Here is a 26,372-nt window from a genome sequence, read left to right on the forward strand (position 1 = left end):
CATTATTTTTCACCCTATTGTTTTTAAATTAGAGTGATTTATTTTATTCAAAGCCTATTTTTCGTAAATACAGTAGGCCTATGGTTTATTTGCCTTTGTGTGCTTTGTTTTGCTTATTCATTTGCTGTGTTATCTATGTCTTTTTTAGTCAGTGTAAATAGATGGAGAGTTACTAGAAAAAGGAGCACATCTCCCTTTTTATATTGAAAAATGACTGTGGTTGAAACTGTCAGATGGTATTTCCTCATTATATTAAATAATACTACCACCCATTAGTTATCCGAGAGTCTCTGCGGCAGCAAAACGACCCACCATGAACACTTCGCCCATAGGGGGCTGGCAAAAAAAAGAAAGAAGAAAAAAAAAAACCGTCAACAAACCGCACGTGTCGGCCTCCTGCTTGCCGTAGTTGGCTCCGCCGCCATTGTTTGACAGGTCTCGTTGCTAACCAGAGGCTTTCCTGGTTACACGCTCACATACACAGAAAACAAACTTCAGAGTATCGCTTGGATGTCTAGGACGCTTTTCGGCGGTACACGGACCATGGAGGAGGACACACGCTGCACCGAGGTACTTTAATACTTCCTCCTTCTCTTCCTGTTTCACTTTAGCCGGTGCTAAATTCCTCCCCCGACAACAACAGTGTATTTAGCATTAGCTTCTCAGACAGCGTCGCTGCAACGCGTGTAAGTTTACTACCAGTCACAATGTGGCAAAAGTTGGCGATTTATTGCATTTTTTTTTTACTTAAATTGTCAGTCATTTAATATGTTATGTTGTCCGAATATATCCCCTGTCTCACTTGTTTAAGTTACACGGACTAGTTTGCAAGTTCCCTGACTACAATATTTCAACTGAGTAGCGTGACAGTATCATGTTTGAGCTCATGCAGCGACAGCCCTCATTTTCTAAGTAGTAGTAACTGGTGTTGTAGTAGCTACTCGTACATGTATACCACATTTTAAAGGTCTTGGTCTCGTCTCGGAAATCGACTTCATGTTTACTCGGTCTTGTCTCGGTCGAGCTGGACTCGGGATTTTTTTTTTTTTTAAACTCTAAACCAGTCAAGACCACAGCTGCAGTGACATCTCTCTTTATTTTCGCCGCAGATGTCTCTCTCTGCCACTCGCTCACTTCGGTGTGTGTGTGTGTATGTAAGTATCTGCAGGTGTAACCATCTAAACTTGGTTGCACCAGTGTCAAAAGTGGGGAAGACTTCAGCAGGTTGTGTGCTTCCGTGTTATTCTTGTGGCAGGTGGCACCGAGTGGGGAGGGGGGAGGTGCAAAAGTTAATGTGTTCAATCCAAATGTGGTATTTTATCTTTTCTTTTGAGCTGAGGAATAATATAATGTCAAACCACATGATTATTAGGAGTACTGGCACTGAATGGTCTTAAAAAAGGTCTCCCATTAGTTTGGTCTTGGTCTTGACTTGTTCTGGACCCCCTCAAAATCTTGGTCTTGTTTTGGTCTTGGTCTGCTCTGGTTTTGGTCTTCACTTGGTCTCGGGTTAGGTGGTCTTGACTACAACACTAGTAGTAAGTAACCCTATTTTATCTTCATACTGTACACACCTCCGCCACAGAGCTGATTAGTCCCGGACCAGTGTGTTTTGTGCAGTTTAGTGTTGCTTTGAACAGAGGCGAGCAATAGTCGTGCAGTTATTATCTGTAATTTAGAGCACAGTTCATGAAGTTATTATGAGCACAGAGAACAGTTGATTGCACCAATCATAGCTGCACATTATGGTTGAATTTGACAGGATCTCATTTTGGAGACGCTGCAAGGAGGGAGACCCGGGATTGTTATCCCTGCAGTAGGAGTCTCGCTTTCTGCCGCACCTTTTCTGCAACCTCAAACTGATGCTATAAATTTTCAATTAAAATAAGGTTATTCAGGCTTGACTGTAATAATAAATAACCAGATGAGTATGTAAAATACTGTCATTGTTGAAGCAACTTTAATCTGAATGAGTCACTGAAAGGAGTGTGAGGGATATGTTTGTGTTGAGGTTGAGAAAACAACTGATTACTCAGAAAAAAGAAAGAATAAAAGAAATGTATGATAAAAAAAAACAACAACCAAAATCTGCAGCTGTAGCTGTGTGTAACTCAAAAGGTTTCTGGAAGTAGGTTGGTTAATCTTAAATCCATATCATCAGCTGATAAATATGAGGAAGTCTGTGACATTTTAGTTCAGTATTTCAAGGGAGTGAGTGACCACTTTCCATGATGGTTCAGCTCGCCTTGTTTTCCATTTAACATGTGGAGGATTTGGTTCAGAAGTTTTCCCTTTTCTTGGGCTTAATTTGAAGATTGCACCACTACTACCAAGATGGTGTAAGGGCTGTCAATGCCCATTCATTGTTTCAGTAGCTTTAGTCTGGGCAAAGTATTTTAAGGCTTCAGTGTTTACTGAAGGCTGACACCCTGTCTGTCTGTCTGTCACAGTGCTGAGACTTGTCTGGGTCTGCAGAGGACGACTTAAGGTCGTCTGTGGGAGTGCCATCAGCAGCTAGAGAGAGAGAGAAAAGGTCCTGATGTGAACACACAGTGGACCGTCGTTCCTTGCTGTTTGTGAGTTGACAGAGATTAGTTTGGATTTGCTGCTATGTGGGCCATATTGTCTCCAGAACAAAAGTATAGTTGTATACACCATTTAAGTACTATAGAGGACTGCACTTAATAACCAACATGTTACTGTGATTGTAAATTGGAAGTATATTTTCACTGTAGATCTGTAGTGTTTTTTTATTCTTAAAGCAGAAGTAAGCGATCCGGTCATTTTGGCTAACTTCTTGTCAGCCGATGGAGTTAGCAGCCCCCCGCCCTCACGCGCATCCCTGGGCTGCACACACAGCCCTTCATGCCGTTCTCTCTCCTCATTGGATAAAGTTTGTAGGATACAAGGAAGTATACAAGAAGTTTTCTCCTCGGCTTACAGCAGAGCAGAGTGACTGACAGACCTGTGTTTCAGACCAAACACTCTATATAAGTGATTGCTGTCGGAAGATATAACTATTTAAGACTTATTTTAACACAAATATTCCGCTTACTTCTGCTTTAATAATACATTGTTTAGTTTACAGACTTTATAAGTGGTTCAGTATGCCCAACATGTTCCTTTAAATTGCTTGTTTTCCTCATCCAAAAACACCCAAAATGTTCAGTTTCAAAACAGGCAAAATCAGCAAATCTTCCCATTTGAGAAGATGAAACCAGGGAGGAATTTTCTCCCTTGATAAATGACCTCTGTGTTTTCCCTTACTTGCTTTTATTGTCTCTCTTTGCACCGTGAAGCACTAGAAAATCACTATTGTTGTGTTTAAAGTGCCAAAGAAATAAAGATGAATTGAACAATGAATTGGACGATTAATTAAATGATTTAATCAGTTGTCAGTTTAGGAAACAAATTCATAAGTCAACTTGTGTTTCAGCAATGTAGCAAATTCTCTGTAGTGAGATCATTTTCAACATGTGCTGCTGAAAATGTGAGAAACACATTGTGCAGTAAAACAGTTTTATGAGCTCTGTGTGAGTGATATAAATATTAAGAATCACCATTGTGGTACTTATCTAAATGTTCAGAGGACCAGCCTTTGATGAGGGCATGAAAGTGGAGAGCTCACCTCTAAAAATGGAGGATCATTACAGAAGACACCTCTGCAAATACATTCATTTCCCGAGAGGCTCATGATGATGAGGTGCATTTCTTTGGAGAGATTTGAAGGATTACTGAGTCATTAATGGTAACCTAACGCTGGTGATATATGGGGTGTCATACCGGGCTAAAAAATCTAAGTCTAATAATGAGCTAAAGCATGTCTTCATGGGCATAATCCTAAATCTTGACTCCACATTTTGCAAAGAGAAGCCCTGCTGATAGCAAAAGGTTAATCCTCCCATTGATTAAAAATGGAGGATGCCATTTGTTCTGGCCTCCTCTGAGTCCCTGTTGTCAGAAATACAAGCAGAATCTGTAGAGAAATGACGCTGGAGATGCTTTAAACATGAAAGCAAAGCAGTTAAATCAAGTAAAAACAACTGGATATATATTTGTATCTGCTGCAGAGCTGCACTTGGCCAATACATTATGGTTTATTTTGTATGTATTTCTTGTTCGGCTGTGGAGATTCACAGAGAGAAAGGAGGTGATTCATTTTATGTTTTGTCAGTATTTACATGTGTGATGCTGATTTCTTAGCCATGAATCATGAAACACCAACCTATACGTTTATAATCTTAGGCTTGATTAAAAGACACTGTCTTAGCCCCAGTAAGCTAAAAATTGTTAACTGAACAGAATATTAAAGGGATAGTTCAACATTTTGGCAAATTGCTCTGAGCAGCTCATGGCTCTGCTCCACCATTCTAAAAATAGCTTGCACCGACAATTAAAGGTAAAAAACCTACTCCTAAGACTAGGGATTATGCCAAAGTGCCACTTTGCCAAAAATGTTGAACTATCCCTTTAATTCCTAAATATTATTTACATTATTTATTACATATAACACCACAACGTCAGCATCTGCCCTGTAATGACGCTTTTCCACTACACTTTCACAGCACGGAATGGCACAACTCGGCTCTGTAAAGGTGCTTCTCCACTACAGCTGAGTTCTCTAGTACCTCTTCAGCGGGGTCGGCACGGGGGTGATCGCGGAGGCGATCGCAGGGCCGCATTGTCCGCCTCTCTTTTTTCGATCCACTCGTCAGCTCCAAACTCACTCGTCTGCACCTCGTTAACAGACCACAGCGTGGTTTACACACAGCAACATTTAACTCGGGTGAAGGAGTAACAACAGTCTCGGTACAGATCTGCTGGCGCTGTTGCCGCTCTGTTTTTGAAATTCCCGGGTTTGATTCTCGTGTCGGACATAGCGCTCGCACTCTTCCTGTGACGCCGCTCTGTCCAATCAGCGGAAGGCAGTCGGCTGACGTCACGTTATAGTATCGCTTCGGCTCGCTTGGAACCAGGGCCGAGGAGGTACTAAAAATGGTACCTGGTTCCAGGTACTAGGGCTAGTGGAAAAGCAAAAAAAGCGGGCCGTGCCGCACCGTGCCAGTGGAAAAGCGCCATAATAGGGGCAGTTATCGACCCACCCTTGTCACTACCCCTACGCCTCACTCCCATTTATTTCCCAGAATGGTCAGGTGGAAAATTCCTGCCTTGAACAGAAAGGGGCTTTTACTTCTTCTGTCCATCTAAAACTCCAAAACCTTAATGCATTCACTTTGTTGTCATATATTACAAGAAGAAGAAGAAGAATAAATTGCCACTTTTCAGAGGCTGGAAACAAAAAAATGTTTGGCACTTTTTGCTTTTTGTTTTCGCCACTCGCTGTGAGAGAAAAAACAAGTTATTTAAAGACCAGAATGTAGTGAACATCTTGACTGAGAGTATTTTGGCAAGCTAGTTGAATGGTAACTGAATCAACAGAATAATTGATAATAAACCATCATTCATTGCGGACTGAACTAGTTGCAGCTGAACGTCACTAATATGTATGAGCTTCTTATCTCAGCTTTTTATTTGCCTTAAGATATTGAACAGAACACACAGCTGACAAAATGATGCTCAGTATTTCCAGACAGAGTCCCATTACCAGTATATTTCAGCCCCTCTGGTTTTCTTTTTACCGTGTGAAAGATTTGGTTCAGAAGTTTTCCTGCCTCCTTCTACTTGGGCCTGATTTATTTAAGCAGTGTTGAGGACTGCAGGACCAAGATGTAATAGGGGTGTCAATATTCGTCATGTCAGCAGGTTGTGCTTCATTAATCTGTCTGATTGATCCGGCTTCCATGTGGTTCCATGACCTTGCTTTGCACAAATAAGAACTGCACCCATGCCAGTGATACCTGATCTACTGCTCTGTTGATGGATTCATGCTTGACTTATTGAAGTCACAGGACAGAGACAAATGTGGACACCAAAGCCGTGAGTGCAGATGGGATTCTTTGTGTGTAATAGAGTAAGGGGGGGGGGGCTTTGGTTACATTATGTGATGTCATGCAGTCATGATTGTGGCAGCAGGAGGAACTCATTGTGCTCTGTGGCATTGTGTGTGATCAGCTGGGAAAATGGCTGCTAAAGGAGACAGTAGAGTGAAATACGATGAGAGGATAAGTGCTTTAATTGATTGAGTGCGTTTGGTTTGATGATAAACAGCAGCAGCTACAATCAGTGAGGAGTAAAACACAATAAAGCCTGTTTGGATTGTCCATCATCCATCTGTGTGCGTCCCTCCTTTTCTCATGAATGTGATGAGGGAAGAGGTCACAGGTCGAGGTCACTGTGACCTCACAAAACATGTTTTTGGCTTTGACTCATTCTTTAAAAGTCTAACTCTGTTTATTCTATGAGCCTGGACTTGAATGCTACCTGAAACTTGACTGGTTGGCAGAGGCAGACCACTAGTGAGGCAGTAATTGTAGTTATTAGTTGAGGTTTCTGTGAGTGGCGGGCAGGGCTGCTGCTTTTAGAGCCCACATATAAAGTGTATGTTATGTTATGTCACGTCATCCTTGTAACCCTGATCTACAGTGCAGTTTGATTAAATGCACAATTCTTCCATGTAGCTTGAATTGTCTTGTATTGCACTTGCCAATCATGAGCTAACCAGAAATAAATAACACAGCTTCAGAGCTCTGCTTTTGGTAAAAAAAAAAAAAGAAGAATAGGTATTTGAACTTCAATATATTGTTCATGCTGTAGAGGAAGAGAGGCTGTCAAAGTCTTCTCCAAACCCTCCTGCTGCAGCAGTTCCAGATGAACACGCTGCTCCTCGTCCTCACAGACACTATAAAAAACACAGTCGGAAACACTGTTAATAGAAAGCTGAAGTGCAAGTTATATATACCAGATGCAAAGCCAAGCACCTGTTGAACATATACAGTACATAAGTGTAGACCTTGTCTGACTTGGCTTTCATCTCTATAATTGATTTAGCCTAATAGAAATGACAAACATTCTCCTGCAATCTCTGTTGCATTTACTTGATTGCATTTACAAAAACAAGCCATTTGAAGCTATGAATTTACATCAGGAATTCAACATTATTCCACGTTTTTGGGGAAATTTGGACATGAACCAAACAATCAGTTGATTGAGAAAGTAATTTGTAAATACATTAATTAAGATACACTTTTTCTTTTACTGATTCAGTGTAGGTTTGCTGCGGGCAAAGCACCAGATGCAACCGTGCAACTAAATTACTCTAAACACGTTTTGGGTTTTGCTTAAAAAACAATGATTAGGGCAGGATAACAGCTGATATGTGCCAGCCCATTACTCAGTTGCATTAATTAGGGCTGTTGATGTCAGAGGCCTAAGCTTGTTAGCTAAAACATCAGCGTGTGTCAGCACCAAATGCTCTGAACATCAAGTAAACAACTTCACTTTCCCGAGAAGCTTTTAGACCCCTGCTCAAGGAGGGTTTATAGCTGCGGATGGCTGTGCCAAATAAAGTACTCCAAATGCTTTATTAAAATGTAGGATGTTGGAGTATTTACTATGATCAATAAGAAGCCCTGAGAAGCTGCTTTTGGCCTCTGACATCACTGGCTTAATTGATGCAGCGAAGTAATGGACCTGCACACCTGGTATTTATTAGCTGTTGCTTCCTGCTCTAATACATACAGTACATCTACATTTATTGATTTGGCAAAGATTTTTATACAAAGTAGGGGTGTAACGGTTTTCAACTGAACCCGAACACCTAGGTTCAAAGGATTTAGGTTCAGAAACTTGTTCTGACTTCACCCTACACCTGCTCTTTGATCACAGAGCATGGATCAGACCAACCAAGACAGGTGAGCACAAAACTTACAACAACATAGGACTGGGCGATTTGTTGTGATTTTTGAATTTAAATATATATTTCCCCCCTACTGAAAATCAATCTGCAGATGCCAACAAACTTTATTTTGTTTTGATTTCCCCTTCTGGGAGTGCAATCAGAAACAACAAGCCAAAAAGAAGAGATGGCAGACACTTCCTGCAGTGTATACAAAACTGACAGTGACACAATGCAATGCACAATGCATAGGCGATTTGCAAACTTTGTCACATGAAAGACAGCCAAACGACAAACTTACCCCACCTGTAAGGAGGCACTGCTAAAAACAACAACAAAAAAACAGGGATGTTTAAGAGAAACTCCATTTTCGTTCAAACAAATCGACCTAAACTACAAATTTGAAAAAAACTAAATAATTTATCACCCAGCCTGAACAACATAGAGCAGGTGAGAACCAAAACAGTCAGTTGAGTAATGATCATTCACTTACGCATCCATGTGTAACTCCAGGACCCTTCTCCTTTCACACATCAGCCTCCAGTTGTCATTCCCTCCTCCTTTCACACACACTGGCCCGCTGCCTGTAAACCAACCTGAAAACATTTCTTTAGTAGTTTTTTGAAAACTGAAGTTTGAACTGAGCTGTGGGTTAGGTGAACCATTACTTATAGCGACTTATAAGTGAGGAACAACACTAAAGCTTCACTGCAGCAGGAGACTCTTGAAGTTATAGTAATAGTGCAGAGAAAGTGTGGTAATAGTGAGTTACTTATTGTTTTAAAGGGAAATCAAAAGCTTTAAACTGCAGCAATTCCTCAGTCCTGTTTTAAAATGGACTATGTGGACTCTTGATCGCCTTATGTTATTTAAATACTGCCTGAGGACGATTACGCGCTGTCATCCCATCATTAAAATAAATGTAACACCATCTCCATCATGGCCTGTCGCTGGCCTGCCAATTAGTTTGTTTTGAATTTAAAACGGCCCCTTCTGTTTTGTTGCAGCCCGTGTAAAATACCCTCAACACTGTTGTGATTGTTATTCCCCAAGTCTGTCTGACTAGACTGTCTAGCCTGAGGCCATCTTACTAAACTTAGCTCGGTGGACGGCACCATGCGGAGATCATTCCCATGTTCTGAACCGAATTGTTTTTGTGCCAGTTGAGGTGAAAGAAGGTGACATTTCTCATTATGAGATGTTTTATTGACCCTCAAGGGAATATGGGAGCTGGATAAAAAGAGTGCCATTTCACAGAATCAATAATATATTTCTGGCCTGTGCATACAACAGCTACCTGCTACAAAACATCAAAAGTGGGTGAAATACTGTAGAACAGTGAGTAGTGGGATGGCATCTATGAATCAGAGTATGAGAGGGATTATTTTTGGGACCTTCTCTAAAATATATAAAACATGTTAACAAAATCATTGTGGGGGCTTCAGTCATAACAAGACAAAACCAGTTTGGACGTTACTGAAATTTGCATTAAGAAGTTTTAAGTAATGTTGTAACTGTTCTTGCATGCAGGTGTCAACCAGCAGTGTGCTGTTGCTGTGCAATTATTATCATTATTATTATTATTTTTTAGCCTAAAGTGAATTTGATATCCTCAGAATCTTTCACCATTTTCCTGCTGCCAGTCCTCATTCTTAAAAATAACAGAGGTGACTGCTGAAAAGGGGCTGATGAAAGAGTAGAATCAATTTCCCTTTGTATAGCAGTGAGAGGTAATGTTAGCCAAGCAGCGTTGTTGATTGAATGCTTTTTTGCTACAGTATAACTCCCGTATTATTAGTTTCCTCATGTTGTCATGGGCAGTGTAACAGTTTTATTCCTTTCACCAATGTGACTTTATGCCACAGACAGGGATTTTGCAATAGGCCTTCTGTCATTACTACTGTCAGATCTACTTGCCACAGCATCTGATGAATCACGACGTTAGTGTGTTTATAAATACTTAAAGGGATACTTCACCCAAAATCGATAATTCACCAATTTACTCACCATCATGCCATGGAAGAGTCTGGAGAACTTTTGGAGTAATGAAAAAGCTTTTGGAGTTCCAGGGGGGGTCCGGCTGGCAATGGATTTTCATATAATGGTGGCAGATAGAGCTCACTTTTGAATTGTCCAAAACACACACTACGTTTACATGCACAGCTTAATCGAGCTACAGTATGCTCAAAATTCGATTTTGGTGTCTGATTGGACTTCTGTCCTTGTCCCAGTTTACATGCAACTATGAAAATCGAATAACTGACGGGAACGTGTCCTCCTCCACCAGGTGGCAATATGCATCGTTTCAGCGGGTTAATACAGAACCTTTTCCAGTCTATTAGGCAGGCGGCAGACCGGCATTTTCAAACAACAGCGAGATGATTAATCGTACAGCTATGTTCATCTCGTACGTAATGTGCGCGTTACTTATTATGCAGATAAGATTCAAGTGTCATATAAATGTAATGTAAATGTAATGACTATGGAACATCCAAATACCTCCATACTGCTTGTCTGTACTGACCCAAGTGTCCTGATGCCACCACATGAAAAAGTTGTTTGCAAAAATTTTATTTGATCTCTGTTTTTAGCCTTGTTGTAGTAGTAGCTAGAAGGTTCTCCAAACCCTTCCTTGGCATGACGGTGAGTAGAAAATTGGTGAATTATTGATTTTGGGTGAAGTATCCCTTTAATGTGGTGCTGTGCAATCTTGCCAAATGTGACTTTTTGCTGGTGCTGTACAATGTCACCATGCAACATGACATTAAAACTTTCCCCAGTGGCAGCAGTTCTCTGAGGCAGGTGCTGCGGTTGCTCTGGCTTTTGGCTGCACCGACTGGGAACCACCTCTGTGACGACAGAACTTTGCCCTAATTGGCTTAAGGCTTCACTGACACGCCTGACATGCTCTGTATTTTTATTCTGCGGTTATCTCTCCCAGAGGGGATGCGAGGAATTTGATCTCCTCCGTCTGGCAGCTCATTTTTATTTTACATTTGGGCACCACACACACACACACACACACACACACACACACACACACACACACACACACACACACACACACACACATACAAAAATTCATCTCCAGCAAGAAAGCTGCAAACAGTTTAGTTCAGGAGTGTTATATTGTAAATGAAATACTGATCATGTTTGCAATGCAGAATATATTACACTACTTAGAGGTGTATTCTTGACACTTGGATTTTACAGTGCTAAATTCTCATAGGTTTGTGGTTTCTTCAAATGTTTAGATTCTTAATCAAATTGTGTGGCACTTTGGAAGTAAAAAAAAAACTTTGACATAATAAAACAGTCATAAAAATATAATTATTTTGCAATTCATCCTTAATTGCTCAGATCCAGGCTGCTCAGCAACAGTTACCTCACAGCTCAAAACAACATCATAGCTATTACAACTAACCCTGATAATTAATCACATTTACATTCACTAAGAAACCCTACTCTAGGCTTCTCCTCCCATGTAGGCCAGATCTGTGCCTCATTTAATACCCATTTGAGCCAATAAAGACATCTGGTTTTTAAAACACTCTTGCTTTCTTCAGATATGTTCCCTGACATTGCCAACAGAGTGAGGACATGTAGAATCAAGTGTTGAGTGAAGAGCTGAGTTGAGTATCCCTCATGATGTAATACCATTGCTGTAAAAAAACAAACAAACAAAGGAGACCAAAAGTTGCAGAGCACATGGCCCGGCTGGTGTCAGAACAAACTTTATTTCCTTAATGCAAGGGCAGACAAGAGGGCAGTTGATAACTTAATGACAGTCACCTCCTTCTTCACGCATCACTCAAATGGCTGCTAAAAATAAACCTATGTCATGACTCATAAGTTAAGGCATCTCATACCTGTTCAGTGCAAAAATAAACTGGCTTAAATGACAGTACGGGAACAAACGCCGTGCACTTCCCATGAGGCTTAAAAAAAATAGAGCAGCAGACTTCCAACGTACTCCAAGTGCCACATGGGACATTTTTAGGCCTATACGGTATGTAACATAGAAGATGAATGAAAATTCCACGGTGACCTTGCTGCGTATTACCAAGATAAACACAAGTGAAATGCATTGGTTTTGCTTTCAGGGCTTAGTCCGGAGCCTGATAACAGCTTCCATTTAGTCCTAAACACTGACCTGTGCTATACACAGTCTATTTTTTCCTCAGGCAGACTGAATTACTGTTGAAATTGGTCGAACCACCCCACTACAATATCCTTTATCACTTTCTATGGTCAGTCATTTAGACTATGTTGCTTTCAGCATTAGAGTAAATCTCCTTATGAGATCTCAATGGACATTGATCGGGATCATGTGAAGTCTCCAAAAGGTGTGAAGTAAATTAATTTCATACCCCACTAAGTCTGGAAGCTGCAATGAGATTGAGAAGTAGAGGAGGGTGCACTTTCATGTTAATCCAGTGCGGGAAATGCCTCTGTTTATCACACCCAGACATGATCAGATTTCTAACATGCATGACTTTTCAAATTCAGGAAATGAAAAACAGTGTGAGTTTGACTGTACTAGAGTGTTTTGCACTGACGACCTGATCGTATGACTTGAGTGCTTAAAGTCCTTTAGACTGAACAATTACCTTCACAAATACCATATTATTTTTTAGGTGAAAACCACTTATTTATACTGCTGATGGGTTATAATCATAGTAACTTATCTAAAATCTCCTGTTGTAGTAAAAAAGCTGTGAGGATTTTGTTGATAGCATAATGTGGTTGCAGCTTCATATACTTTACTGCATCCTGTCTGAATGACGAACAGTTTTTCAAAGTAATGGGACCTGCAGTGGATTTCCAAGCCCTTGTGTCTTTGTCCTACTTTCCTGGTTTTATGTGAGCATGCTTTCATTTGTTGGATTTGTTGATAATAACATATGAAACAAACCTATTTGTTGTTTACCCCTGTTGCATCTGCAGCAGGCTGCCACATATTTTCCACACGCTAGATTTGTTTAAGCGATTAACCTATCAAATAGTAGCTTCGAATGACTGTACAACTGAAACCTAATCTTACCCTGGTAGATTTTGTGAAGATAGGCTTGGCTCTGCTGTATCTTCTTGATGAAAGATAGCAGCTGATTAGCTGCCAAGACATTTGAAATGACTCCAGCTCTAAAGCCAGGATACAGTTCTGACTGAGCTGTGTGTCTTAAACAGCCAGACATCTGGATTAATGTGTGAAAGGATTTCACTGGTTTCACTCCCTCAGAGCAAGTTGCTGGAACACATCAGAGATGATCCAACGGCCCATGAATATGTCTGTTTGCCTAGTGAATGAAAACAACCAGCTTTTTATGATGTTATATTCATTCAGTTGTGTAATACTAATAACACAATTTTTTAAATCTCTATACCACTTTACTGTGGCCTCTAGACTTCCTCTGTCTGTATTATGCTGTTTTTCCGTGTATTCTGCAAAACAACAGTTTAGTAGGAGAGAAATTATTCAGCACAGTAAATTACATTTAATTATTGCTTTAATGTTGTATATAACATACAGTCTGTTTATGCAAAGTTCAGTAGCTAATCCTAATTGGCAAACTAGGTGGCATAATGTTAATGTAGTGTCCATAAAGGCGATTACGTCAGGCGCAGCGGCGGACGAGGAAGGCTGTGCGGACTGTGCGGAGTCTGGTTTGTGGCGATGAAAGGATGCCATTCTTGAGTAGAATTTAAGATATGCAAATACTACAGTGAGGGAACTAAAGGTGTGCTTCATCTGCTGAGAGACACAAGATGTCTGTGGTCTTCTCTTGTGCTCCCAGCTGATAAATATGAATATTGCTGCAAAACTCAGCGTTTGTAGATGTAGACTCTGTGGGGAGTTCTACATTGTCATGGTGTAGATAAGAGATGATTGACAGCTGTTGGAGGGAGAATGAGGAGTGACACAGACAATTAAAGGGCTGAATTCAACCTGGCCCGACCCTCTGATCAATGCACTCCTATTTAGAGCTGGCAGGCTAGAGACCAGCACTGTTTTTCCAGACTAATAAAGATGGCACTGAGAGCTGCTCCTGGGCTTGACTGCCGATACTTTTAACACCCCCATCGATTCTCATTACTGTTAATGGTTTCTTCTCTAGTGTGAGCCGGATGTTGAAGAGGGTGTGGGTTGGTCTGGGTGTAGTTGGAGATTTGGATTGGGGCAGAGTCATCATACTATGGCCCTGATTAGTGGAATGGCTGAGACAGTCAGTTTCGCAGTGTGTGTTGACTAATTCCTGTTAATATAGTGTGTAAAATTAGTCACAATGCTGATTAGGACCTTCTTAAACGTCACAGGAAGCAAAAATGTTTGAAATCACAAGATGAATTGCACAATTATCTTCATCAGCTTCGCTTCGGACCTCTGACTCGCCACCAGCATCTTTAATTTGTTCAGTAATTCAAGCAGGTCTGGTATTCTGCCCATCGACAGACATTTCAGCCAATTGATAGCTTTCATGTGACGTCACGGCCCGTATGGAACGCCCCCCTGGCGGTCAAAACAATCCACTTCCCCGCTGTCCGCGGATTAGGACAAGGCAGAAAAACACACACTGCTCCCTGCTGCTTCAAAAATACCGGTGTTATGGCCCAACTGGTGTCTGATTTAACTGGTTACCGTACCGAACAACAGCTGTGCTGCACTTCCGTCCGCAGATTTGTCACAAATTCACAAATAAAGCCGCAGTTCACATGTTACTGCAGCCAATATGCGTCTGTGAGTGAACCTGTTCAGGCAATCTACAGACATCAGCGCCACACTACTCTCACTAGTCTGCACAACACTGCACAGTATGACAAAGCCTGTCATGTTAAAGTTACGAACTAATGGAAAACACTCTGAAAATACGCTAAACAACACCGGTCATCGTCCTCGCCGCGCCGCGGTCGGTCCCGACCCTCGTTACCGTGTCGCTGCCGCCGCGGGCGGTGCTGTTGCCGGTGTCCGGTGGCGGGCGGTCCCGCCGGGTTACCATCGCCGCCGCCGCCGCCGGTCCTGCTGCTGTCGGACCGCCGTCATCGTTGCCGTCCTCCCCCCCGGTGCAAAGCTCCGGGCGGAAGGGGGGGGGGGGCTGGTCACCGTGCAGCCCAGCTAAGGGCTCTGGTTTGTGGGTGAGAGCAGCAGGGAGCCTGGGCTCAGTGGGCTGGAGCTCAGACTGTGGAGCTCAGCGGAGCTGCGGTACCAGGACGGTGTTCCCACACAGGAAAGTTACAGGTACATTTCTACCACTTCAATGAGTCCAGAAACATTATTTTAAGATCAAAAAACTACAAAATGGGGCTTTTAATCAGACACCAGTTGAACCATAACACCGGAAATATTGGTTGCAAGCGGTGGAGGATGATGGATTCTCCACCAGGTAAATGTAAACATCGCCCAACTGGAGCTTCGGCAGGGAACTGGTCATCTTAAACAGCTCGTATACAGCAGCTGGTGTTGAATATGGGTCACAAGTGCCCAAAACTTCAAAGTTGTTTTTATATCTTTCTTTCTCGGCTGCTGGCAGATGATTTAAGTCATTACTTGGTTGTTTGTCCATATAGTGGGGCAGATAAGCAAAATAATTGTGCGTTTTAATGACTAAAGCATGAAACTTTCAGCATTTCATCTACATACCCCAAGGTTTAATTTTAGACGTGGAACCACTTTGGTGGCTGACCTTAAGGGGTCTTTAGGGGTCTTTTTCCACATTATTCCCCATTGGAAACCTATGAAAATCTGTGAAGTAAATCATTACCAATAAATTTCTTCACCATTGTGTTTAGGAAGGTGTGTAATATCATGTATTAAAATGTTGAAATTCAACTCCAGTGGGAAACCCCCTAAAAAACTACTCAAAGTTGGGGTACCCGTGCAGATTTTGCGAAAATTCCGTGATGTTAAATTTGGCCTTAAATATCTTGTGAGGGGTCAAACCAGGGGTTTTTCATGATTCTGAGTTGATCGCAAACATTAGTTTTTCAGCCAAAACACTCCTTGGTGGAAAAAAACAGCCACACCCACTTTTCCTGCTCATCGGAACCCCCATCACCACCAATAGAATGTATTACAGAGAAGCCATTCCTTAGCATGGCAGAGGTTGTGTCACATATTACTACTAAATACTCAATAATATAACTTATATTCATCGTCTGTATAACGTTGTGCAAGAAAAAAGGCTACAAAATATAAGTTATATTATTGAGTATTTAGTAGTATTATGTAACACAACCTCTGCCATGCTAAGGAATGGCTTCTCTGTAATACATTCTATTGGTGGTGGGGGGGGTTCCGATGAGCAGGAAAAGTGGGTGTGGCTGTTTTTTTCCACCAAGGAGTGTTTTGGCTGAAAAACTAATGTTTGCGATCAACTCAGAATCATGAAAAACCCCTAGTTTGACCCCTCACAAGATACTTAAGGCCAAATTTAACATCACGGAATTTTCGCAAAATCTGGTTACGGTACCCCAACTTTGAGTAGTTTTTTAGGGGGTTTCCCACTGGAGTTGAATTTCAACATTTTATTACATGATATTACACACCTTCCTAAACACAATGGTGAAGAAATTTATTGGTAATGATTTACTTCTCAGATTTTCATAGGTTTCCAATGGGGAATAATGTGGAAAAAGACCCCTAAAGACCCCTTAAGGTCAGCCACCAAAGTGGTTCCACGTCTGAAATTAAACCTTGGGGTATGTAGATGAAATGATGAAAGTTTCATGCTTTAGTCATTAAAACGCACAATTCCTTCCATATATGAGCTTATCTGCCCCACTAATAGAAAGTCCATTGCGGGGCCACTTTGGAATGTTGCTTTTTGACCGCCAGGGCCCTGGGACGTGACGTCAGTGAAAGCTATCAATTGGAGAAATAGATACCCAATCACAGTCTAGCAGATGTGGAAAGTATGGGGTCATCGTTTTCTAACATTGCTAATTAGCCACTTAGGTCCATTCATACAAACAGAGATAATCTGTTTACAGAGGAGTTGGAGACTTCTACTGCACAGCATGTGACTGATGCTGAGGTGTTTCGTGGCTCCAGAGAAAGCTGTGCTTAGGGAAGACAAGTTCAGAGTTATGAAATACAACCTCAGCAGATCTCAGATAAAAACCTATGTAGCTGAACTACCGATAATCAAATCTAATTTTATTACAGTGACATTAGCTATGGTCACAAATATTTGGAATAAAGGGCTGATCAGAATAAAAATGCATCATGTAAACACGTGAATTGAAGATTCTGATCTGATTTGGCTCAATCAGAAATAAATTATGTTCCGATCGAGAGGAGTTATTCTGAACCGCGGCCGTCCATGTACACACTTATTCTGATCGTGACTTTCTGTTTGGGGTAAAACTAACCTGACTGCGCATGTGTGCCCTATGTCAACGTGTTTTTTTGAGTGCAGGGCAGGGAAAAAATCAGGGATGGGAAAAATTGAGCCACTTCCGCATTTGTTGGTTTGTTTATAGCACAGGCAGAAGTACAACTTCTTCTGCGGTTGTTTTAGGGAAATTAGACGACTCTGCGCATGTCAAAATGCTGCTATTCTGAATAAAGCATGGTGCATACATACATAGGCACGTCATGATCAGATTATTTGATTTTGCGCCCATATAGAGTTGTTTGGGATTTTCAAATCGCTCATGTATGAATTAAAGACAAAGACTGTGTTTATATTTATAAACTGCAGTTTCTGAGCAGCTGGGAAATGAGAGCGGCTTGGTAGACTGCGCCTCAGCACCGGTGAGAAGCAGAAATGCCATCAGTCACAGTCAGTCAGTCAGTCAGTCAGTCAGTCAGTCAGTCAGTCAGTCAGGGACATTTACAATTATAGGGCTTGCCCTCGCTGTTGCAGTCCAGCCAAAAAAAATGCCCCACAAGTCCGCTTTCTCTCAGCAAAACAATAATACCTATTGATCTCCACCTCTGCCTCTGTGCTATATTTTCCTACTGAATTTCTCATTGCAACAATCCAGCTCCAGTTGCAGGACGGTGTCCCTTTTATCAACATGACGGGACTTCTGGACGCCTCACATAGTCTCTTCTTTTGGATATGTAACTATTGTGACAAAGTCCCAAGGGAGACGAAGAGAAAAACGTTGCACTGTTTTTAGTTCCCCTGAATCTATCCACTTCCTGCCAGGTCTGTTTCGGTTTGAGATGCTGTCGTTCTGCAGTCACGCTGCAGCAGCAGCAGCTCTACATGCAGCATTTGAGTGCCCTTTACAGTTTCTGTATGTTCACTTTAATTCTCTGGCTCTGATTAGCGAGCAGCAAAGATAGAAATGTTTCTTCAGGGGTGTGTGATTTTTATTTTGCTTATCGTGCTAGTCCACTGTGGGCCGCCTTGAAGTTTTTCTTCTTCACTAAAATGTTATGGGAGCACGGCAACAATGTTTGCTCATCGTTTGAACATTCAGTGCTGCATTGGAGGCCCTCACACTGACAACAGCCTCGTAGAAAAACAATGCACAGGGTTGTGTATGTGTGGGCATTTTGCCACAGGGCGCAGGTAAAGAAGATGAAATACAAACAAACAAGCCGAGGATGAAGGCTTAAAATGCCCAGACAGCGGTTTACGGCCTTCTGCTCCTCTGAGCTCTGGTTGCACAGCTATGGAAAGTTAATCACAATAAGTTTCTCCTTTTATCTCAATGCCACCCAGGTATGCAGCAAATTAGTACAATGCCACAAGGTCTACAGTGCAAGGTAATCTTTTTGAAAAGTGTGCTTTGTGAGAATATACAGTATTTTGCTGAATGGCCTAACATTGTGATGTGGGACAGAAAAAGGCAGAACCAACGGCTTTTGCAGGATCCCTCCACGACAGGATCCCCCGCTGTGTTAAAGCAGTGGTGCCATTGAAAGGAGCGAAGAAGCTTGAGCCTTTGCAGCGGTGCTATTGTCAGTGTGAAAGCTACCTTAAGGCTGTGCTTTGGCATCGAAAACTGAAATGGTACTACATAAAAATTGACTCCATGGTGACTGCTTTTGTTCCAAAGCTCCAAACCTGAGAGCTGAGGACCGTGGAAGTGGAAGCAAAACAAGGTTTTTTAGCAGCATGAGCCTCATTTTGATCCGTTGTGTTTTACAGACTCAGAGATGAGGCCAAACTACTGCAGCATCACACTCGCCAGAATGAGGTGGCCTGGTGCTTGATACAGGCTGTTCTATGACTGCAAACATCACAGGTAAGATTTTCACGGCAGGCAATAACCACACTTTTTTAATTTGAATAAGACAGTAATCTACCACTGCCTAATTTACTGTAGTGTCTCATTCCTTTAAGTCCTTTTATAGTTCTCTCAGTTTGTGCCTCAGGAGATATTCATGTTAGTATATATATTTAGAGAAATGTAACAATGAAGCATTCACCATGCACTTTCAGTATTTCTCTCTCGCTCTCTCTTGTTTTTCTCTTAATTATGACGATTTCCAATAATCGCTTCCAAATGTAACACCTCTCTAAAGCACCATGTTCATTAACCTTAAGTACCTTCAGCTTTAGAAACCAGTTGTGGACACAGAATAAACTGCATGGGTTGAATAATCACTTCAAATGATTGCATTGCCTTCACATTTTTGTTGCTTGCTGTTATTATTGCCTTCGATAGTTGGCAGGTGTATCTGTCAGTTGACATTAACCAAGAGTGCCTACGCAAACAGCTGTCATGTACTTTACGCTTTCATGTCTGTATGTTTTGTAAAAGATTTGAAGTGGTTCATTGTAAGACGAAATGTCCAGTGCACAGAGAGTAGAATAGTACAAAGGGGGTAAAGTGTTTTGCTTGCAGAGTATCTGCTGGTCTTTTGTTGTCCCAGAGACTCAGGTGTTGCTCGCCTCTCAGGCTATTAATATTTGAATCTGCCTTCAGATTCAGCAGCAGATAACAGCAGCGGTATCTCCTCTAATTGTCTGTTGCACAAGAACTACTAACTACTGGAGATGTGGGCTGCATGTCAAATAGTTTTCTTCAAATAGATTCTGTGCCTGGATTTGGGCACAAGCACAAATTAGAGCCCTACTCATTTGAATATACTGGGGTGTATTCTTCTGTCCGTGGCCTTAATTGTAAAACCAATATTTTAATTTAGGAATTGAAGTCATATCGGCATAATATCTCTTGCAATTATAACTTAATTAAAAAACAAAATTTAAATTGTCATTTCAATGAAGTTGCAATTGAACAGGTACGGTAATACTGTTGTCTTGTGTAGCTCTCTTTGCAATTTTGAAATGCAGCACAATGTGACGTGCACTCCAGTTGTGGCACACGCATTGGTGTCATGTGCATATGGAGTTTTTAGACTTGTCATATTTGAAAGTTTACCTGGATCGTCTGATTTGCTGTCTGTACTCTTCTCCAGTATTCAGCTCCTTGCCTCATTTTTTAAAATGTTGTCTCTGTGTCTGTCTGACCATGATCAACTCAAACCCAACCAGTGAACATCCTGGCAGCGCTGCACAGTTAATGACCGTGCATCGAATGCCAATTCGCGACTCCTGTTCTCGTCCAAAACACACAATCAAGCTCATTTGCAGAGGAGCTGGAGTCAACAATGCTTGTTGCTACTGTACCTGTTTCAAGCAGGACTCATTAATACAAGTTGTTACTCTCATTTATAATCCTGCCAAGTGGGAACTCTAACATATTGAGCATTAAAACGAGGAGCGACAGTTGAACTTCACTATAGTGTGAATAGTGTCTTTACAGCTTATATTGTGTTGTAATTATATAACTTGTGTTTACATGCTCATTAATTCACTGGTTGCAACAAGTACTACCAGATAAAGTTCTTAACATGGTCAGTCATTTCCTTCCTATGCCCTCACACTGAGGGGAACCAGTGCAGTAAGCGTGTTGGTCTGTGGAACAGTCATGTCTGTAGTGTCTGAACTTATTGTTGCTCATTATTGAACAGGGCTCACTCTGTCTGTAGCACAACTTTAGAATGATTTATTGTTGCCTTATGTAAAGAAATTGGGATCCTGAACTCCAGGATTAGCTGGTTGCTGATTAAGTCCCGGTTCTAATTTTACACATACCAGATTTCCGTGTGATACTCAGTAGACAGCCTAATGTCCTAGTTTAATGCCCAGCTTGGAAGCAAATGGGTCAAATCTCCCATTTTTAACCGGCCAGAGAAAAATGTCCATCACTGCAGCTTTTGGGAAAAACTTTCAAGGTGAAAGATTGGATTAGAGCTGAGACTTTCTTCATGCTGCCAGATAAGAGTTTTGTGTCACAGTAAGAATCCTTTTGTCACTGCAAGATATTTTTGAATTCCTGGTCATTCTGTCTTTGAAAACACCCTCTAGAGCCGGCTGTAAGATGTGATAAGAGAGTTTTCTGCTCTCTTTCATCTAAATCATATTCAAAATACTGATGCTATTGTCTTACGTTTTTTGCTGAGAGCAGCTTGCTCAACTCAGCACTGCAACTTGACCACACACACACACACACACACACACACACACACACACACACACACACACACACACACACACACACACACACACACACACACACACACACACACACACACACACACACACACACACACGCACACAGTGCAGCTACTTGCTACAGGAATGTTCGTCAGCCTCTTATGGATATTACTGAGAACAGCGTTTTGATCTGTGAGCCACCTAGATACTACTGTCTGTCTGAAATGGAGAGGATATTACCTGTTATTCAGTTACTAGTGCAGACGTTTTACAGACCAGGACAAATTGCTGTCAATTTCTAACTTACTGATGGAGTCATTTTCTGTCAACTGCAATGTGCATTTCCCTATTGCTGTTTTGCCTTTCCTGTCTATTTTGCCAGGTGTACACATGAATAAAATACCATAAGAGGGTGAGAGGATGCATTAAAGTGTGTGTGGGGGGAGCACTGGTTGAGGATGACTGTGCTCCCAAAGCTAATGTCTCTCTTTTTTTTTGTTGCAAAATATGTGACAAAACAACACATAATTTTCAATGAAAGGTACCAATGCTGGTTGATTCACAACAGTGAAAACTGCAGACTGATATTGATCACTCATTACTGGGGTGAATTAAAAAAATGTCTATTCCCTGATAAAGAAAAATTGAAAGAACAACAATAGTTGTTGTTTTTTTTAATTACCTTTCAATCAACAACAACAACAAAACGTTATTTATATAGCACATTTCATGCAACAAGTGCAAACTCAATGTGCTTCACAAAAACAAAACAAAGCACAACATTACATAAGGAATACACATACAGTAAAAAGAAAGAAAGAAATGTTTTCACACAAGCATATGAAAATCATTCTAACTTATAAAGGTTATTTTGTGATGTGATTTATCATCATGTGCTAACACATGTGCTGCACCTGGTCTTATTATCGCACAACTGTCAGCGGGAAAGAAGACAATATGCAGTCATTGTTAATGGTCTCTTTGTCTCTCCATGTCGTCATGCTGTGTTTCTTTATGGCTGTTTTGCATCTCTGTGGTGTCTCTGCTTCTCTTTGTGGTTGCATTGGTCTCTTTGTGGTCATTTTTATGTCTCCTCGGAATAGTTTTAGCCGTTGCAGTCCTTTAACTGGGCTCCTTATCATGAGAAATATTAAGTCCCTTCATACGAAGGCGCCCGCTGACCCCTCAGGGCTCCTCTGCCCGAAGGCCCACAGGCCTGTTCAGTAATCTGTACATGGGTCGTGTTAATTGATTATACTAGATACTGCTGGGAGGTACTTTCATAAAGTCATTGAATTAATACAGTTATTGGTCTTAACTGCTTGTTTTGTATCAAGAGGATCATGAAAAAGGTGTTGAATTGGATTATTTTTAAAAAGGGTCTTAAAAAGTATTAAAGATAATTTAATGAACACTACAGAAATCCCAGTGAAGCAATAGCCCAGGTATTAGATATATAAGTAGTTGATTGATTGGGAGGAATGTTTAAGAGGTGTCTTGTGAACCTCTCGTCCAAGCCAACACACCATTCACAGTGGCAGACTAATATTAGCGCTCGTCTTTGCTCCACGTGTCAGTCTGGCTTGCCTGTGACACCCACACCCACACACACATTACACACATACACACAGCAAGTAAATTAGCTCTACTTAGCTCCACCTGTTTTCCAGGCTCAGTACTAAGCTCTCTTTCACCTCTCTGCCTACAGAGAGCAGAACAGATGTGATTGCCAGAATATCCAGCGCCCTTTCACATCAACTAATAGCCTCATTTCTGTGACGCTCAAAAACAACATATACGCCAGTTAATTGAATTATAGTGTTGAATCTGTTTGTGGACATAATTAACTGAAACCAATACTTAGTTTTTGTCCATTTGCAGCTCTGTCTCCTTTTAAGAAAATTTCTCACTGATCTTTATCTCCTATTTCTGTCATCGTTAGCGCCTGCTGCCTACCCAGCGACAGCGATGTCTACTTATTTGGATGTATTGTCACTGCAGAATATGACAAATAAGTGAGCAAAACTACAGTCTTAAAAGTAGCACAGTCAACACTTAGTTCACTGAACACATCATCAAAATCTCTAATGTCTTTTTCTCTTGCATTTTCCACAGCAGCAGTTTTGTGATGGTGGTTGCTAATTACAATATCTTCGACTCATCTCTGCCTCCAGCCTTTTGTAATTTCAGAAAGAAGGCAAGGGCTTGGATATGTAGTAGGCTGAAATTGGCTGCTGAAACACCTATACTCACTCCAGCTCGTTGTTACACACCAACACACATTAATGCACATTCAGTATCTATAATTTTAGTGTTTTTTAAATCGGCATCGGCAACACTCTCCTAAAGTTTTTTGTTTGAAGATATTTTTGGTACCTTCTCAGGAGAATTTGTGAAGCTGCTTCCTCGACAGTGAAAAGGAAAGGATCAGCCATTAAAGGCACAGTTTGACAGCAGCTGTGGCTCAGGGTCGTGCACTAATCAGAAGGTCAGTGGTTCGATCGGGGGGCGCACGTGTGTATGTGTGTGATGAATGGATGAATGTTGCAAGCATTGTAAAATGCCTTTGATGGTTTATAAAACAAGAAAAGCATTGTATCAGTACAGTCCGTTTACTATTTAGCAACTACTGTACAGTAGTTGTTTTTACACTTTGGTTTTTCATTTTAAACAAACATCTATGATGCTATAGCCGGTGACTCCCAGGAGTCTTGTCATAGAGACTTACTGTATGGCGTAGGTTGTGATTCTAGTTGAAATGATTTCACTGGTTGATATCAGCTCTGAAACATGATGCATGTGTTGTATATGATCAGGCTGTGTCACGCTTCATATTTGCTATAGAAACTGTTGTTTGTGAGAGATGAGCAGAAGGTCTTTAGTGTGATCATTTCGTTATATGTCAAGGAGATCACTGAGAGTCTTGATCTTTGAAGTTGTTTTCTGTGGTGTTCATCTTCTCTCTTATTGGTTTTAAGTGAGTTTACATAGTTGAGTTGAAACAAAAACAAGCATGATTGGTTGTCTCGGGGGATGTCACAAGGTACCATTGATGTGGTATAGATGCTGGAGATGTAATGGATGGAGGTTGGCAGTATAACACAACTTTAGCAAGCATTTCGCTCATATTTGCAACTAAAAATAGATGTGTGAGAACAGTAAAAATGAAAGGTACCAATGCTGGTATTTTTGTGCATTTTTGTGCATTTTTGAGTATAAAAAAAGTATACAGCCCATGCTGCCTTTTAAGTTGATGAAACAAACACAATGATGATGAACGCTCATTGCGCTGAACCAGTTTTATCCCCTAAAACACATCAGGTGATCCACAGGCCAGCTCGACCCGACTGTGGAGCAGCTGAACTGAAAGCAGACAAGACGACCTGCAGACAGAAGTGTCCCGCTGCAGAGGCCAGTGAAATTTGGCAAGTGACAGTGAAGTATTCATTTGGCGCAACTGAACGTGACTGAACTCACTCAGACACTGAAATACACAAGTTACTCCAAAGTTAATCACTAGAGAAAAGAAGTGTAGAAAACGTCAGCTGTCGCCTCTCGTCTGGAACAGTGCTGCTTTCAGTGGTCATCAGTGCTACGTCTTATCAACTGTCGCTGTTGATGTTAGATTTGTCAGTGATTCAGTGTCAGTGCCTACATCAATACGGGCTGCTCTGTGTAAATTTAGATTATAGACTGAACCATGACCTTTTTGCTCAGTACCAACTTAACTATGAGACAGGGCTTCTACACTATAGAGGAGTCTAATACTGTATCTCTATGTGTTTGAATGTGTTGCAGCTTCTGTTGTTTTCTGTATTTTGCTGTGGTATTGAATTTGTTATTGTGACATTTCGTCATTTATTGGCACCACAAGCTATGACATTTCTGCTTTAGTGACATCCCCACTCCTCGTAGTCGCTCCTGCAACTTGGAGGAAGTTGAATAAAGTTGAACTGTTGAGCTCCCTCAGCTCACGTTGCTGGGAGACTTGGGAGTCTTGAATGGAGCCAAGAGGTTGTTTGGAGGTTTTATTCATAGTGAATGGCACGGTCTGTCGCACCTCTAGTGTTGTCGGAGTTTAAATGTGTGAGCCGGAGGTAATTCTTGGCAAGAGAGCATACAACTGTATTCCTCAAATTGTCAAACTATTCCTCAAAGGTTTCTTCTGAATCAGTGTTAAAAAAAAACTCACTTTATTTCTTAATGTTGTTTGGCATTTTCTGAATTGAGATCAAATATGTAGCTATACATTTCTGTAAAATAAAATACCCAGGGTGTGAGGAAGCAGGCTTTGGTAATAATGCTACTCCAAATGTAATTTCTTGTTGTCAAACTCCTGAGACACCAGATGTTTCTCAAACAAAAGCTGAGACCATTAATGTCCCAATGTTGTGTCTGGCATGCTGATTTAAGAATCTCACAAGTCTTCATGTTTGATTGTATCATGCAAATATATCAACAGTTCTTCCCATTAAAGTGTTTCTTTATCAGTCACGCTGCAGAAAAGCACAGCTCAAGATGTTCGTCATTTCCCACTCGTTTTACATCCACTCACGACGTGTTGATAGTTCTTTTTCCTAAATCACAACATCACAGCCATGCCTATGGGTCTAAGCTGCGTAATCTGAGTGAGACTAAATGTGTCCTAATGTGAGATTGCAGAGTTCATGACATTAGATATTTGTACATCTCAAAGTTGACTAACAGCGCAGTCAGTCAGGGTTGTATGAACTGTGATAATGGGTCTGATGTGTAATTTCTGAGTGATTCAAATTCTTTACTTTTATTGGATCTGTTAAACACAGTGACACATTAATTTCACTTGGTGACATGTTCATTACTGTGTGAAACACTCTGAAATGAAATATTGGTGCCACCAAATTATGCGCCTCTGCCACTAATGGGAAAATGTCAGCTGCGGCAGAAGCAAAAAATAGAGCTCTTTGGGGGGTTTTCCAGTTAAAGCAACCCGTTGCCCGGTTTAATTGCTGTGTGGTTTGCTGCAAAACTGAAAGATGACTAGTTTTAGAATTTGGCAGAGGTCTGCAGAGCAGTATATATAACACAAAACATGTCACAAAGTCATGGCTATGTTTACCTTCAAGTCATTAAACTTGATG

General features: G+C 41.2%; 1 protein-coding gene across 3 annotated transcripts in view; it reads left to right on the forward strand.

Annotated features, from left to right (window-relative positions):
* The first annotated feature begins 439 nt into the window (after window positions 1-439).
* enox2 (ecto-NOX disulfide-thiol exchanger 2) overlaps window positions 440-26,372 on the forward strand; it is a 184,864-nt gene continuing 158,931 nt past the window's right edge. Inside the window, exons 1-4 of one of the 3 annotated variants that reach the window (XM_083980583.1) lie at window positions 671-686; window positions 825-869; window positions 2,451-2,576; window positions 18,898-18,994. In XM_083980583.1, the coding sequence (XP_083836709.1) occupies window positions 18,976-18,994 (19 nt within the window). In that variant the 5' untranslated portion in view covers window positions 671-686; window positions 825-869; window positions 2,451-2,576; window positions 18,898-18,975. Of the gene's footprint in view, window positions 571-670; window positions 687-824; window positions 870-2,450; window positions 2,577-18,897; window positions 18,995-26,372 lie in introns of those variants that run through there. The other 2 variants (XM_083980582.1, XM_083980584.1) reach the window with 2 other exon arrangements.

Source organism: Trachurus trachurus (assembly GCF_905171665.1).
Source record: "Trachurus trachurus genome assembly, chromosome: 10".
Classification (NCBI taxonomy): Eukaryota; Metazoa; Chordata; class Actinopteri; order Carangiformes; family Carangidae; genus Trachurus; species Trachurus trachurus.